This window comes from Culex quinquefasciatus, chromosome 3 (assembly GCF_015732765.1).
Source record: "Culex quinquefasciatus strain JHB chromosome 3, VPISU_Cqui_1.0_pri_paternal, whole genome shotgun sequence".
NCBI classification, from domain to species: domain Eukaryota; kingdom Metazoa; phylum Arthropoda; class Insecta; order Diptera; family Culicidae; genus Culex; species Culex quinquefasciatus.
The window spans coordinates 26,152,798-26,167,490 of NC_051863.1; the positions used below are offsets into that span (position 1 = coordinate 26,152,798).

The 14,693-nt window shown below is 31.8% G+C and overlaps 1 protein-coding gene across 1 annotated transcript in view; it reads left to right on the top strand.

Moving 5' to 3' along the window:
• Positions 1–1,894: 1,894 nt before the first annotated feature.
• LOC6039438 (venom carboxylesterase-6) overlaps positions 1,895–14,693 on the top strand; it is a 55,405-nt gene continuing 42,606 nt past the window's right edge. Inside the window, exon 1 of the mRNA XM_038263465.1 lies at positions 1,895–2,649. Coding sequence (XP_038119393.1) covers positions 2,416–2,649 — 234 coding nt within the window. The 5' untranslated portion in view covers positions 1,895–2,415. The remainder of the gene's footprint in view (positions 2,650–14,693) is intronic.

Genomic DNA, 14,693 nt, shown 5'->3' on the forward strand with positions numbered 1-14,693 from the left:
TTTTAGTTTTTAGTTTTTAGTTTTTAGTTTTTAGTTTTAGTTTTTAGTTTTTAGTTTTTAGTTTTTAGTTTTTAGTTTTAGTTTTTAGTTTTTAGTTTTAGTTTTTAGTTTTTAGTTTTTAGTTTTTAGTTTTTAGTTTTAGTTTTTAGTTTTAGTTTTAGTTTTAGTTTTAGTTTTAGTTTTTAGTTTTAGTTTTTAGTTTTAGTTTTTAGTTTTAGTTTTTAGTTTTTAGTTTTAGTTTTTAGTTTTTAGTTTTTAGTTTTTAGTTTTTAGTTTTTAGTTTTTAGTTTTTAGTTTTTAGTTTTTAGTTTTAGTTTTTAGTTTTTAGTTTTTAGTTTTTAGTTTTAGTTTTTAGTTTTTAGTTTTAGTTTTTAGTTTTTAGTTTTAGTTTTTAGTTTTAGTTTTTAGTTTTAGTTTTTAGTTTTAGTTTTTAGTTTTTAGTTTTTAGTTTTTAGTTTTTAGTTTTTAGTTTTTAGTTTTTAGTTTTAGTTTTTAGTTTTTAGTTTTTAGTTTTTAGTTTTAGTTTTTAGTTTTTAGTTTTTAGTTTTTAGTTTTTAGTTTTAGTTTTAGTTTTTAGTTTTTAGTTTTTAGTTTTAGTTTTTAGTTTTAGTTTTAGTTTTTAGTTTTTAGTTTTTAGTTTTTAGTTTTAGTTTTAGTTTTTAGTTTTTAGTTTTAGTTTTTAGTTTTAGTTTTTAGTTTTTAGTTTTTAGTTTTTAGTTTTAGTTTTTAGTTTTTAGTTTTTAGTTTTTAGTTTTTAGTTTTTAGTTTTTAGTTTTAGTTTTTAGTTTTTAGTTTTTAGTTTTTAGTTTTTAGTTTTTAGTTTTTAGTTTTAGTTTTTAGTTTTTAGTTTTAGTTTTTAGTTTTTAGTTTTAGTTTTTATTTTTAGTTTTTAGTTTTTAGTTTTTAGTTTTTAGTTTTTAGTTTTTAGTTTTTAGTTTTTAGTTTTTAGTTTTAGTTTTAGTTTTTAGTTTTAGTTTTAGTTTTTAGTTTTTAGTTTTAGTTTTTAGTTTTTAGTTTTTAGTTTTAGTTTTTAGTTTTTAGTTTTATTTTTAGTTTTTAGTTTTTAGTTTTTAGTTTTAGTTTTTAGTTTTTAGTTTTTAGTTTTTAGTTTTTAGTTTTTAGTTTTTAGTTTTTAGTTTTAGTTTTTAGTTTTTAGTTTTTAGTTTTTAGTTTTTAGTTTTTAGTTTTTAGTTTTTAGTTTTTAGTTTTTAGTTTTTAGTTTTTAGTTTTTAGTTTTTAGTTTTTAGTTTTTAGTTTTTAGTTTTTAGTTTGGACTTCCCATAGAATTCCTCTAATGAAATTCATTCATCTGACTTGCAATTGACACGAGAACTATTGAAATACAATATCCAAGCAATTCGTCTACGACGTTTAAATTGTAACCGGAGCAATTCCCGTCATTGGATGAAAGAAGCCATAACTTATCATCTCATACTCTGCTGCAGCTTCGGAGATCTCTCAAACGCCTACGCAGGCTCCTCCTAACCGGTTCCCAAAACGCAACTCACCGGTAGAACATTTCGACGATTCCGTGTTGGGGCAGGTTCCATGGAAAGTGAAGTTCTGATCAAGTTCTGATGACCACGACAAGTTTCCTACCAAAAATACTGGTTTTTTTTGGAGTCGCTGTAGATTTTATAGAACTGAGCAACGCAGTACGAAGACCATCTATCAAACTGATTAATCTTCACTGGAATTAACGAGTTATGGAATCAAGTTTGTTGAATAGTGCTTTACCTCTGGTGCGTTGGAAGTGGACAAACTAGATCTTAGAACAAAATTGTTCGACCGAGTGCGAGAAAAACAAATTTCGAAATCGAAAGCACTGCGGGAGATTAACCCTCAACCGTTTTCTGAATGCCGTAATTGCTGGAAATTCTAGGTTAGGTTTGAACTAGCTGCTTGTGCATTCAGGTAGCGACACCTCGCGGAGTGGCAATTAATCCTCGCGTGTGTCGAGATCGAGAGTGATCGCGGAGGCTCACTTTGTCAGCTCGTTAGGTTGAGTCAGTTGGGCGATGTTCGTTTTAGTAGTTGCTTGGCTTGGAGAGCCTTCGACGAGACTCGAGACGTCTAACGCCGCTCATATAAAACTGAGGCGTCGATCGCGCTGGAAGCTTAGTCCGCGGCGTGAGGTTGTCTAATTTTGACCGTTTGGGGAGACCCAAATGGACCTTAGGAGCGTTTAATTAATTGACGCGCGTGAAGTTGTGAGCTGTGAGCAGTTTTATTGTGAAGAATTGTGCAACACGGGTTCGGTTCGAGAGAAAACGGCGTCAAAGTGCTTTCGGGGTTTGTCCAGGTGGAACCGGTTTGGTGATCTTCAACTGTTAGTTTCTGCGTTTCGTGAAGATTTGAAGAAGTGTTGTTTAGTGTTAGCTCTGAAGTGGTCATGATCTAACAGCTGAAGTGAATATGTCTCATAAGAAAATCTTCGGAAACTGGAGCAAATCTCTGCTCTTATTGCTGTCACTACTGGTGGTGCTGAACTACAATGTTCGCGCCAGGACTTCGGACCGGCTTAAGGTGACAATGCCGCACGGTGGAGTGCTGGTGGGACGGTATTTACACTCCTTCACAGGCCGAGGCATTTTGGCGTTTTTGGGAGTTCCGTACGCGAAGCCACCGGTTGGCGACCTAAGGTTCAAGGTAATTTCAGATTATTTTGTCTCAATAGTCAGCAGTCAGCTTACTGATCATAAATTTGCACAACTCTATAACTTTGTTTAGTATCATAGTTTCAACAACTTGTCCAGAAACTTGCCCAGAACTGCTGCAAACAAAATAACTGCACTTTCAGTCTTCTACCATTTGTTCCAACCCATTCATAGCATAGAAAAAATGATGTGATATTTTTAAATATTTTATTCATAGTGTAATTATTCAATTTAAAAACAGAAAATAGACAATATCTTAAATGTATAGTTGGTCATTCACTGCAAAATTAGCTGATTCCGTGAAACCTAAATCTTTGAATTTTTGTTAAACTTTGTAGAAATGAAAACTACTTCTCCATACATAGGTTTGTAAAGTATTCGAAAATCTGTATCTCGTGATAGACTTTTCCAATTAATCTACAAAGAAAAAAAATCGATTTGGTGTTACCGTTTTTTTTTTTGAAAATAATTGGTTCTATTTAAAAAAAAAATAGTCATAAATCATTATAACGGTGGCTGAAAATTGAAATTTTGCAACAAGCTGGATACAAGTTTTTTTATAATTCCGAAATCAAAAAAACACTTTGAATTGGATTTATCAGAGAAACGTTTTTCTCCGAAACTGAAACACCAACAAAGTGACAAAATTTGTTATTTTTTGAAACAACTACTGAATAGTAAAATAGCACCCAAATGAGTGTAAAATACAACAAGTTGCAAAAATAAGATTTTTTCAGCACGAGTCGTATATTTATCCAACAAGGTTTACCGAGTTGGATAAATACGACGAGTGCTGAAAAAATCAAGTTTTGCAAAGAGTTCCAAACAATTTTTTTTAAATTCCAAAAAATACTCTTTGAATGGAATTTTAAGTCAATTATCTATGTGTTTATTCAATTCACCGATAAAATAAAAACAATATTGAAAATTTTAAATTTTCGAAACAAGTGCTAAAAAAGTTCAACTTTTCATGGGTGCCGAAAAGTTGAACTTTTTTCAGTGCTGAAAAGTAGAAAAATAGGAATTATTCCAACAGGTAAGGTTTTTCTCAAGATAATTATTTTAAAACCATGTACTAGGGTAGACCCCACAAATCCAAGCATTATTTTTGAAAAAAAAAAAGTTTTTTTCAATTGTGTTTAATAATAGTTACGTAAAAAATAATATTTTGAATTCCAGGTGACCTTGATGGTCATAGTTTTTTTTCGTTAAAATCAGATTTAGGCTGTTCAAACATTTTTTTACGTCACTAAGGTTGCTGATATAGGGTTTGAGAAACAAATTAATGTTTTTATTGAGTTGCCTAAGTTTAAAAGCTTTTTAACAAAATAAAAATAAACTTTTAGAAAAATTGTTAAAAAGTCAGAATTTGCCTGAAATAAATTAAATCTAGTTTTGTTTATAAAATTATCGATTTATATTGCTGAATTTGAAGCACTAATCAACACACTGAAAAAAGCCAATTCTCGAAATCGTGAATAAAATTCACGAATGTGAGAATCACGAAGGAATATATTCACGTTTATAGTGCAAATGCACCATACTCATAAATAAATTTCTTCGTGGTACTCACATTCGTGAACTTATTTCACGATTACGAGAGTTGATTTTTTTCTGTGCAGTTTTCACATTTTTTATGAATTTTTTTCAACTGAAAACTCCTGTAAATTTGTAGATTTTTTTTGAAATATTTTTCAAAAACACATAATATTAATTATTTACAAACTTATTTTTTACCTTTTCCTAGTGTGAAATTGTCCAAAGAATCCGAAAATGCATTCTATTTTCCGATTCAAAATGATTGAAAAAATCATGACACTTTGAGAAGATCAAAATAAGGCTATTCATCAACATTTTCTTAATCATAGTTGACTAACTTTTTAAACCTTTCAAAATTTAATGAAAAGTTTTTTTTGAGGTACTTAGAATACCGTTCTACCACGGTCAGTATGATTCCATACCATTCCGTACGTATTTAATTTGTACTCTTCATTTTGCAGAAAAACCTCAAACCTATCAAAGTCACCACGTTTTACGGTATTTTAGATATGGATTTGAAAGAAAAATAACAAATAAATTTAAAATTTGTGAAAATCTGAAAAAGTGTTCTGTTTTGAAATTATATCAATTTTCAAGTTTTTCTTTCAAGTCTTCACTTTTTTTTATGAAAATGTATTTAGGTTTTGAAATTTAAAATTAGTTGTTAACGTTTAAATAAAAAATTCAAATTACCTTAAAAAAATATTTCTAAGAAATTTTGCACCATTTAATAAAATTTATGATTTATATACTAAAGTAGCCATTACACTACCGCAAACAAACACACATACTTGCACTTTTTCGTGTTTGACAGTTTGCCAAACTCGCAAACAATGCGAAATGTATGCAGACTGACGTTTGTGCAGACAAATACAGGCTAACAAAGTAGGCAAATTGGCAGACTCTCATAAAGTGCGAGTTTGTTGTTTGTTTGCCGTAGTATAATAGGTCCTTAAGGAATTGAGTTAAATTTTAATTATTTTCTCCACTTTCAGGTTACTTTAAAAAATATCTCTTTAAAAATGTGTTTCATTTTATAATTATTTATCGAAAGATTTTACCTTTTTGATTTTTTTAATCTTTAATAGTATAATACCTACACTTGCATGAGGAGTTTTTAATTCACTTTAAAATAATTGTTTCCCCCGTTTATCTGTTGTCAAATCATCTTCATTCCTCAAACTTTTACAGAGTTATACCGTCTCAGTTTCCCCCTCTTAAAATTGTCTAAAGCAGAAACTTAAAAATTAAGCACAGAGAGAACGAGTCTGGCCCAGGTAAACTATACCACTCCGACTGTGTGTAAGATGTCCTTATCTGTTTCGTCGTTAATGAAAAACGCTGGCACCACTTCTAGACGAGGAGGAAAACTTTCCTTTGTTTGCCGATTTGCCGAGCTACTTTTTGCTGTGCAGCAGACCACTTTTCTCCGCTGAGAACTCTTGACAGGATCTGCAGAGTGGGGAACTTTGCGCAAAAGTGCATCTTGGCTGCATCTGGAGGGGTGTTTGGGAAGGGCTTGAGGTTTTTTTCCCCTGAAGTTTTGTTTTAGTTGAGGTTTGAAATTTTAATTGAAACAATTGATGAAAATTGTCAATAACAATCTTTGTCATAAGTTACATAAGAAATAGTCATAATCACTTGAGAAGAAAATGCTGCGGTTATACTCAATTAATTTATGGTTTGAAAATGCTTCACCATCAATGTTTCACTTCAAGTCTTGAATTTTCCTGGAAACTTTGCATTTATCCCATAAACTTGATAATTCCGTAAAATTAGAAACTTAGTTAAAAAAGCCTTGATGCAAAATGCCAGTTTGTTCACTCATAAAAAAAACATGTAAATTCCCTACCCTCAATCTCGATCGCAAAACTTTACACCACTGAATATATGTGAGGTTCTGATATTGGAAAAGTTTTCTACTCGTGCATGGAACTGTTTGCTGCGGTTTCCCCATTGCGTGTTTGCTGAGCGCTCCCCCTCCCCGTAATCGTAAAGTCGTGATTTAATTGGCTATCTTAATGCAAATTTAGTGCAACTTTTCGTTTCCTGAGTAAATTGTACCGTAAATGTGAAACAAACGGTTTTAAGGGCATGTTAAGCAAAATAACCTCGTTTTTATTTACACAATTTAACATTAAAACTTAAATGGCTTTACTTTTATTGACACTTCAAACCAAATTAAGAATAAAAACAAATTCACAAAATTTTAAGATCACTGATTAACTGCAATTCTGCTATTAATATAAAAAAAAACAATGTTAGTTAATTGAATTCTTAGTCACTTTATGACTTAACAATACAGCTCATGCTTAATTGTACCCGAGTTGATATTCTAAACTCAAAAACAAAGCTGTCCGGCAGGCAAAAAACAACACCAACTAATGCTATTAAATTGAATGACAAATGCGTGCATCTACAGACAAATTTGTATTTACCTTCTTGGAATGAACTGGTTTTAGAAAATTTAATGTGTTTAGTTTAAAGTGGCAAACGCAGTAATTTATCTATTTGAATCAAGGCGGCCGTGTTAAAAAATTACATCGTAGAAGCTAGAGAGCGTAGGGACTCAATTCAGTTTGGAATTTGTGACGAGGTGTGACTGCTGAGCCGAAAAACCACCTTATTTAATTTAGTTTAGTAAGAGAAAAACACTTTTCAATTTGTTTCATCATCCGACGATAACTTAACTTTAAAAAAAAGTGAAAATTTTGAAGGTTTTATATTACATCTTTTATGATGTAATATTACATCAATTTAGACTGAAAATGTGTTATTGCACAAAAAATTGGAAAATTTACATATTTTTAGATTTAAAGTTCCTGCGATGTTAGAAAAATCAGATATCTAAAGCTTTAACTGAAAAAATGTTTTCAGTTAAAGCTTTTGAAAGTGTAGCTTATAGTTGAAATGTGTGATTAAGTACTCATTCTAACATTCAACATAACACCTTGTTATTTAGTGTGTACTGTCATGCCTCGGGCATGCAAAACCGACGCGTGCATAGAGCTTATGGGATTTTTGCTATTTGGGAGACATTGCTCAGTAAAAAATTGTGTTAATTTGAAAGGAGTAATTTTGGAAGGTCAAAAAATACTTCTTTTAAGATGTGATTTTACCTCAATTTAGACTGAAAAAGTGACATTACAACAGAAAAGTTGTAAAATTACACATTTTCAGAGGTAAAGTTGCACATTTTTTTGACATAAAAAATGATCTCCTTCCCAAGATTTTTTTTCTGTGTGGCGATCATCGTATGAAAAATCATGCGAACAAAAAAAAAATAAAGTGCTTTGAATCGAGACGATGGCAGCTATCCAAATCATCGCCATTATGGCAGCTATCCATAGCAATTATAATTACCTGAAAATTTTCAAAAAAATACGTATTTATCCTTTATTTTAAAAATGCCTTTTTTCTTTAAAAAACCTCAAAATTGGTATGATTTCAATATGGATATCAATTGATCACGTTTTTTCATACATTTCGAATGTAATGCCATTTTTTATTGAAAATACTCTTAATTTTCATAAAACTACGTATTTTCCGAAAAATACTTAAAATTTATTTTTTTGATACCCATCAAATAATCGGAATTTTTCATACATTTCGAATGTAAACACATTTTTTTATGAAAATACTCAAAATTTATGGGTATCAAATCATCGGAATTTTGTCAAACATTTCAAATGTTTCTATTTTTTTGAAAATTCTAATTTTTTTCACAAAACTACGTTCTTTTTCGAAAAAATACTCAAAACTTCTGATTTTCACAATATGGGTTTCAAATGATCGGGATTTTTCATACATTTTTAATGTAATGGCAAAATTTTTTGAAAATACTTAAAATTTTCTCAAAACAACGAATTTTCGAAACAATACTCAAAATTTCAGTTTTTCTGAATATGAGTGGCAAAACCTGAAAATTTTAGTAATTTTTTTATGAAAATTTTGAGTATTTTCAAAAAATGTTGTCTTTACATCCGAAATTTATGAAAAAATCCTGATCATTTGATACCCATAGTACATTCTCATTTTTGTACCAAATACCTTTGCTTTTGAAATCTAATTCAAATTTCGTACTTTTCAATATGAGTATCGTGCGACGCAAAATTTTGTGAAAAAACCAATATTTTCGATTTTTTATCACAAAATCCTTAGATTTTCACCAAATGCCATGTTTTTTTCGATTGTAAAACTCTTATGAAATCCAAAAAAAAAAAAATAGATTTTTAATTTTTTATTCTGCAAATGAGTTATTTTTCTAGAAATTCGTTTTTTTAATTTTGTTAGTTCAATACTTTTTGACAATGATGAAATATTGCTTATGGTAGCGATCTTTTATTACGTAACGCATTTGGAGGGGGAGGAAGGAGGGATGGTCGAAGGCCGTGTTAAGTTCCATACATTCTTTAAAAAAATTGTATGGAAATTTTCTTACGAGGGCGGGGTGGAGGAGGGGGTTCAAAAATCCAAATTATTGTGTTTCGTAATAAAAGAACGCTCCCTATGACATAAGAAGTAATTTTGCATCATAAGTTTTCCATACAATTTTGCGAGCTGGTCATACAAAGTGGGCCTGTGAATATGTGAAAATTTGTATCTTGAGAATTGATTTCTGATCGATTCGGTGTCTTCTTCAAAGTTATGATGGTTATGGTTGTGATTACGATCTTTCAGTTAAAATACCTCTCTGGAGTTTTTTTTTAACCAAATTTTCAGTTTTTGCTTGTTGGGTGTTTTTTAATACCCCTGATTCAAGGTGGTTTCAAAAACACTCAAAAACCAAAAACTGGAAATTTGGTTTATTGGACTTTTTCAAAATAAAAAAAAAACTCCAGCTCTCGATTTTTTGGTGATAGGACCTTATTGAAAAACCTAGAGTTATTTTTAAAAGGTCCTATAAACATATGAAACACTATAGCTTATCGGACCTATTAAAAAAAAGCTGTAGAAATGTGAACATTGAGTGTATCTTTTTCACATCTTATTTCAATGCCCATCGGAGTGGGATACACTCAATGTTTACATTTGTTTAGGCTGGTACAAATATTTTTGAAAGTTTTTGTCACCCCCCCCCCCTTCAAAATTGGCCCGAAAAATCAGGGGCAAAAAAAATATTTTTACAATAAACTTCAAAATTTCAATGAAAATTCAAGTGCAACCAGCTGAAATCAAATTAAAATACATTCTCCTGCGTTTAAAATCATTTTTAGCATGTTTGGGTTTATTTAAAAAATCTTAAGATTTTTTGAAAATTTTCGATGCAAAATCTTTTTTTTCGATACAATTTTTGTTTTTGTCAGATCTTAGATTTTTTGAAAACTAATGATTGCAAAACAACTGAACTAGTGTAAAATGCATTTTAAAACACTTTTTATCATTTAAATGTGAAGATTATGGCTTGTTATTTAAATTTCTAATTTTTTTTTATTTTTTTGCCCCCCCCCCCCCCTTGACCTCGGCCAGGGCCGAGGGACAAAAACTTTTTTAAATATTTGCATCGGCCTTATAAGACCTAATAAAAAATCTAGATCTCTATTTTTTTAAAACTTTTTTTAAATTATTTTTTATTTGTGCAAATTATTTTTATTCGTTTGTAATTGATATTCTGCGGCAGAGATAAGGATGGTGCAAAATCTGGTTCCGAAGTTATGAAATTTTGAAAAAGATGACTTTTGGAGAAATCGAAGCATAATTTTATTTTTTTTAGAATCAAGGGTAACCTTTTCAATTGTCTAACAAACTTATTTTGGACATTTTCAAAGGTTGGGCTTGAATTTTAATTATTGATGGAATCTGCATGCTACAAATAAATGTCACTTTACGTGGATTGATAAGCATATAACCACTTTAATGTACCTGCGAAAAGAATCATAATTAACCAGCCGTCACATTATCACGGGCACCATTTCCCACTAATGAAGTTCGCAAAGTCACGCCGCACCGCGACATAATAACTTGCTTTTGACAGATTAAGACACACACGAGCGCGTACGCGGCTGTATTTATTTCTGCCCTGTCCCGAGTGGTGGTTGCAGTTTGTGGTTTTGCAGAATTAACTTGTTCTTGTCGCCACAACCGTATTACAGACAAACGGACTTAAATCGTTGAAAAAAAAATATCAATAAATATTTCTACAGAGTCACCTAGCGGCGAGTTAGTGAAGCGCAGCACAGTTTAATACAACTGTCAAAAGCCTTGGAATGACGTGTGTTTGTCTCTGACCTTGATTTGTTGAGCTTACAAATCGATTGATCAATGGTTTTACCGCAATACAACTCCAGATTTCGTGGCAGAAACTCTATACAGCAGAACTCCGATACCTGGACACATTCTAGCTTAATTTTTTCAAATGTATAAAAGCAAAAAAAAAAATTGTTTTGCGATCGATAATGCCAAACATGCTCAAATTACTCAAATTACCCCCTGTCACGAATGTGCCATAATGGCCGCCATCAAACGTGCCGTTCGCCAAAATGGCCGCGATCTTTGACACTCGACACTGTTGTATTGCTGTTTACACTCAATTTGTCGTGCCGCATTCGCCGCTCGGTTCGATGACTGTTGCGGCTGCGAAATACAAAGTTGTTGAGATGATGGTAAACAAACAGAAACGCCATTATGGCACCTCGTCACGTGTTTTTTGTAGTGTTGAACGGTCAATCAAACCGGTCCTCGACGTCATCGTTTGTCGATCTAGCAGTGCGGGGGGGTTACAACTGTATTACGCAGGTCGAGCAACTAACGAGGGAGGGACACTGCGTCGCGGTAATTGAACGAACCGAACGTTCTGCGGCTTGGGCGACAATTATCAACTCGTTGCTTGGGTTATCTCTTGGCGCAATTGACAGTTTGTCAGCGTGAATGAAAGTTCACGATGATTTAATGAAATCGTGAATTTTATTCATGAATTTGTATATGACTGAAACGTCAAAAGAGCACGGCGTGGACGATCGCGACCGCCCACTGGTCGCTGCTGGTAAGTGTCATTAGGAGCAAAAATGTAATTGCAGTGCATGCATGCAGAATGTGGTAGGACCAGGAGCACGTGCTAGATGTGGTCAAGGTTGAGGGTTTGAGGGTTCTCCACCAGAGGGGGTGTCAATTATAGTGCTGCTGGTGGCATTACCGGTGGACGGATGCCCGAAGCCGGTTTCGTTTGACGTAATTATTTAATGGTAGTTGGATTTATTGAGATATGTTTTTTGCAACGTTTTTGAGGTGAAATAATTTCTTTTGAAAATGTAATAAACAACCAAATAAAACGCATTGAATAATATGACGATTGCTAGACTAGTCGAACCCATAAAAAGATACCATAAAAGTTGAAGTCAGCATATATAAAGATCCTAACGACAATTTTTTTATGTGCCATAAAACTGGCAAGGACAATCTCAGCCACATTTGAGAACTCCTTTTAGCTTATCTGCATTAGCATACATTCATCTTGTTGAAACGGTGGAAGTCGTCAGAAATATGCACACTAAACTTTTTTACAGTAAAGTTTCTGGCTAAAATATAACTTTGTAGAAAAAAAAACCCAGTCTTAAAAATGTCCAAGCAGTTCAAATTTTTGACAATTTTTTAAGTGTATTAATTCAAATGTGCAAAAAACACCTTTGCGCTCACTGTGTCATAAAGATTTCCCCTCTCTTCTATTCAAAGTATGTGTGTGTGTGTGCGCCATAAAAGCGCGAGTTGACGCAAAATGCAATTAAAAGATCCATCCTCATCAACGCCGTCGTCGACGGTGTGGATCGCGTTTGTAAAGCTCAAGAATGTGTGCATTTTCCAGCGTAATTTTATTCACAGCTTTTGCGAGCGTTCCCTTGATGGTTACAGTTTTAACTGCGAGGCGGAAATGAAGAGCGCGTATTAAATTTCAATTTATTTTACTTTTCACTCCTTTTTTGAGCGGTAGAGCGGAGCTGGATGGATGTTCCGGATAGGACTTATTATGTAGAATGATGTTTAACGCATTTACTCCCAGCATAAAATTACCGATATTTCCGATGCCACAAAGTTGACTTGTGAATTGTGGACCGGTTCGGATGCCGGCGGATTTTCCGACGACGTAATTCTGGGTTGGTACGAAATTCCAACGAAAAATCTATTCTATCGGTACAAAGACCCCAAAACGGTGTTATACCCACCCCAAAATGTTTATTTAGAACTCTATGATAATATATTGACATTTAATTAAATTAAAAGTTTTGCAAAAATAAGTTAAGATAAGTTTTATATAGAATTTCCAAACTTTTATAAACTTTTATACTAAGTAATTAGTAAACTTTATATTCAATCCAAATTATTTTTTAATCAGTCAAGGATGCATATTTGGAGTTGTGAGACTGGATTTATGATGATTTGTCAACAAATTACTTTATTTATGTTAATTTTTCGAAAGGTGTACAAACTTTTTTTGCACCTTTTTATAGAAATCATCTTTTCATGAGGTAAACTTTGAAAAAAATTTGCATCGGCCTAATTTCAAAATGAAGTCTCCTCTCATATTTGATTTGTACACAATACATCATAATTAGGCTTAGTGATTTTTCACGCTCGAAAATTGCAAATTTCACGGGGACCTCAATTTCAAAACACAAAATTTCACGCAAATTTCGCGGAACGATAAAAATCTTAAAATAACTCTGAAATTCTTATGTTTAAATCACAGAAACTACTTTTTATGCTTCAATATATATTATTCTTCAATAAACTTAAAAAATCTTTAATAAATTTGAAGGTGACACAAAAAAAACTCCTAATTTTTAATAAAGATTTTATCTGGTTTATGGGTAGGCTCTACTCTATATATATTTTGAAATAAAATCTAGAGCATTCGTATTTTCATTTATTGTACTGCTTTTTTGAATATTCGACTAATAAAATAAAAAGTTTTCGCTGACTTGCTTTATTTAATTGAATTTCATATCAAAGAAAGATTTAACAATCTTGTCCAGCAAAAAATGAGTAAAATATTTTTTTTTGCGAAATTTGGCACATTCACATTTTTTTAAAGGTTTTTATATCCTTTTACAAAATTTAAATTTTAAATGAAAAGGCAAAAATAATATAATTTGTTACGAAATTGACATTTTTATTTTAAATAAAAACAAAACAAAACGTAGTAATTTATCTTTCACGGGAATCGACCACCCAAATAATCAAATACAGTAAAACCTCTATTTACACGATGCGTTACGTTTTTCTAATTTGTCGATTTCTCTGGAATGACGCAACATTTTTGCAATCTTTTAAAAACAATTTGTAGATTTATTCAGATCTACAAAACGCTTTTTGATACTTGCAAAAATATTGTATGGTTTAAGAGAAATCTACGAAACAAAAAGCGTAACGCCACTGCTTAAAAAGAGGTTTCTCTGTATCGTTAAAATTAAACAGTACACAGAAAAAATCTGTAATGTTTTTAAAATTTGATTTCAAAGCTTTCATTTTATTTTAAATAAAACAAAGCTTGATTCTTTTAATTTCTTTACCTTTCAAATAAAATAGCAGTAATTTTTTTATAACAGCGAATGACAATATTACTAAACTTAGTTAATAAAAAAAAATAAAAATATGATCAATTCATCAAATGGTTCATATCAAGCTTTCCAATTGAAAACTAATAAAATTTACTTGAATAGTCTGTATGGATGAAATATTTATTATGTTGTTAAATTTTGAAAAAAAAAAAATGTTTTGACAAAATTGATAAATTTCAAGAATTTCACGTCGTCCACGAATACGTCAAAAAACACTAACACTATCCAGGTTTTAAAGCGGAGATGGCGTTCGAATGTTGAACGTCCGAAATGTCAAAATCGCGCAGTAGCACCAACATTAGAAAAAAATGCGGCTGTCATGCCATGGCAAACTTTTTTCGAAATGTTGGCACCGCTGCGTGATTTTGACATTTCGAGCGTTCGCCATTCGAACGCCATTCTTGCTTAAAGCTGGATATTAGTAATTAAAAAAAGTATTCATTCGTTTGATTCTACAGTAGTTCATAAGATTATGTTTATTACTATTTGTACTTGATAAATCATTGTGAGAACAATCGTTACAGTTTCACACAAACATAAAATTTCACGGGATTTCACGCTGTCCACGAAATCGTGAAATTTCACTAACCCTAATCATAACATATGGGTAATTCTCTATCAACTCACAGGAAATCGGGAAAAGTTGCCCCGACCTCTCTTCGATTTGCGTGAAACTTTGTCCTAAGGGGTAACTTTTGTTCCTGAACACGAATCCGAGGTCCGTTTTTTGATATCTCGTGACGGAGGGGCGGTACGACCCCTTCCATTTTTGAACATGCGAAAAAAGAGGTGTTTTTCAATAATTTGCAGCCTGAAACGGTGATGAGATAGAAATTTGGTGTCAAAGTGACTTTTATGTAAAATTAGACGCCCGCTTTGGTGGCATACTCAGAATTCCGAAAAAACGTATTTTTCATCGAAAAAAACACTAAAAACGTTTTAAAAA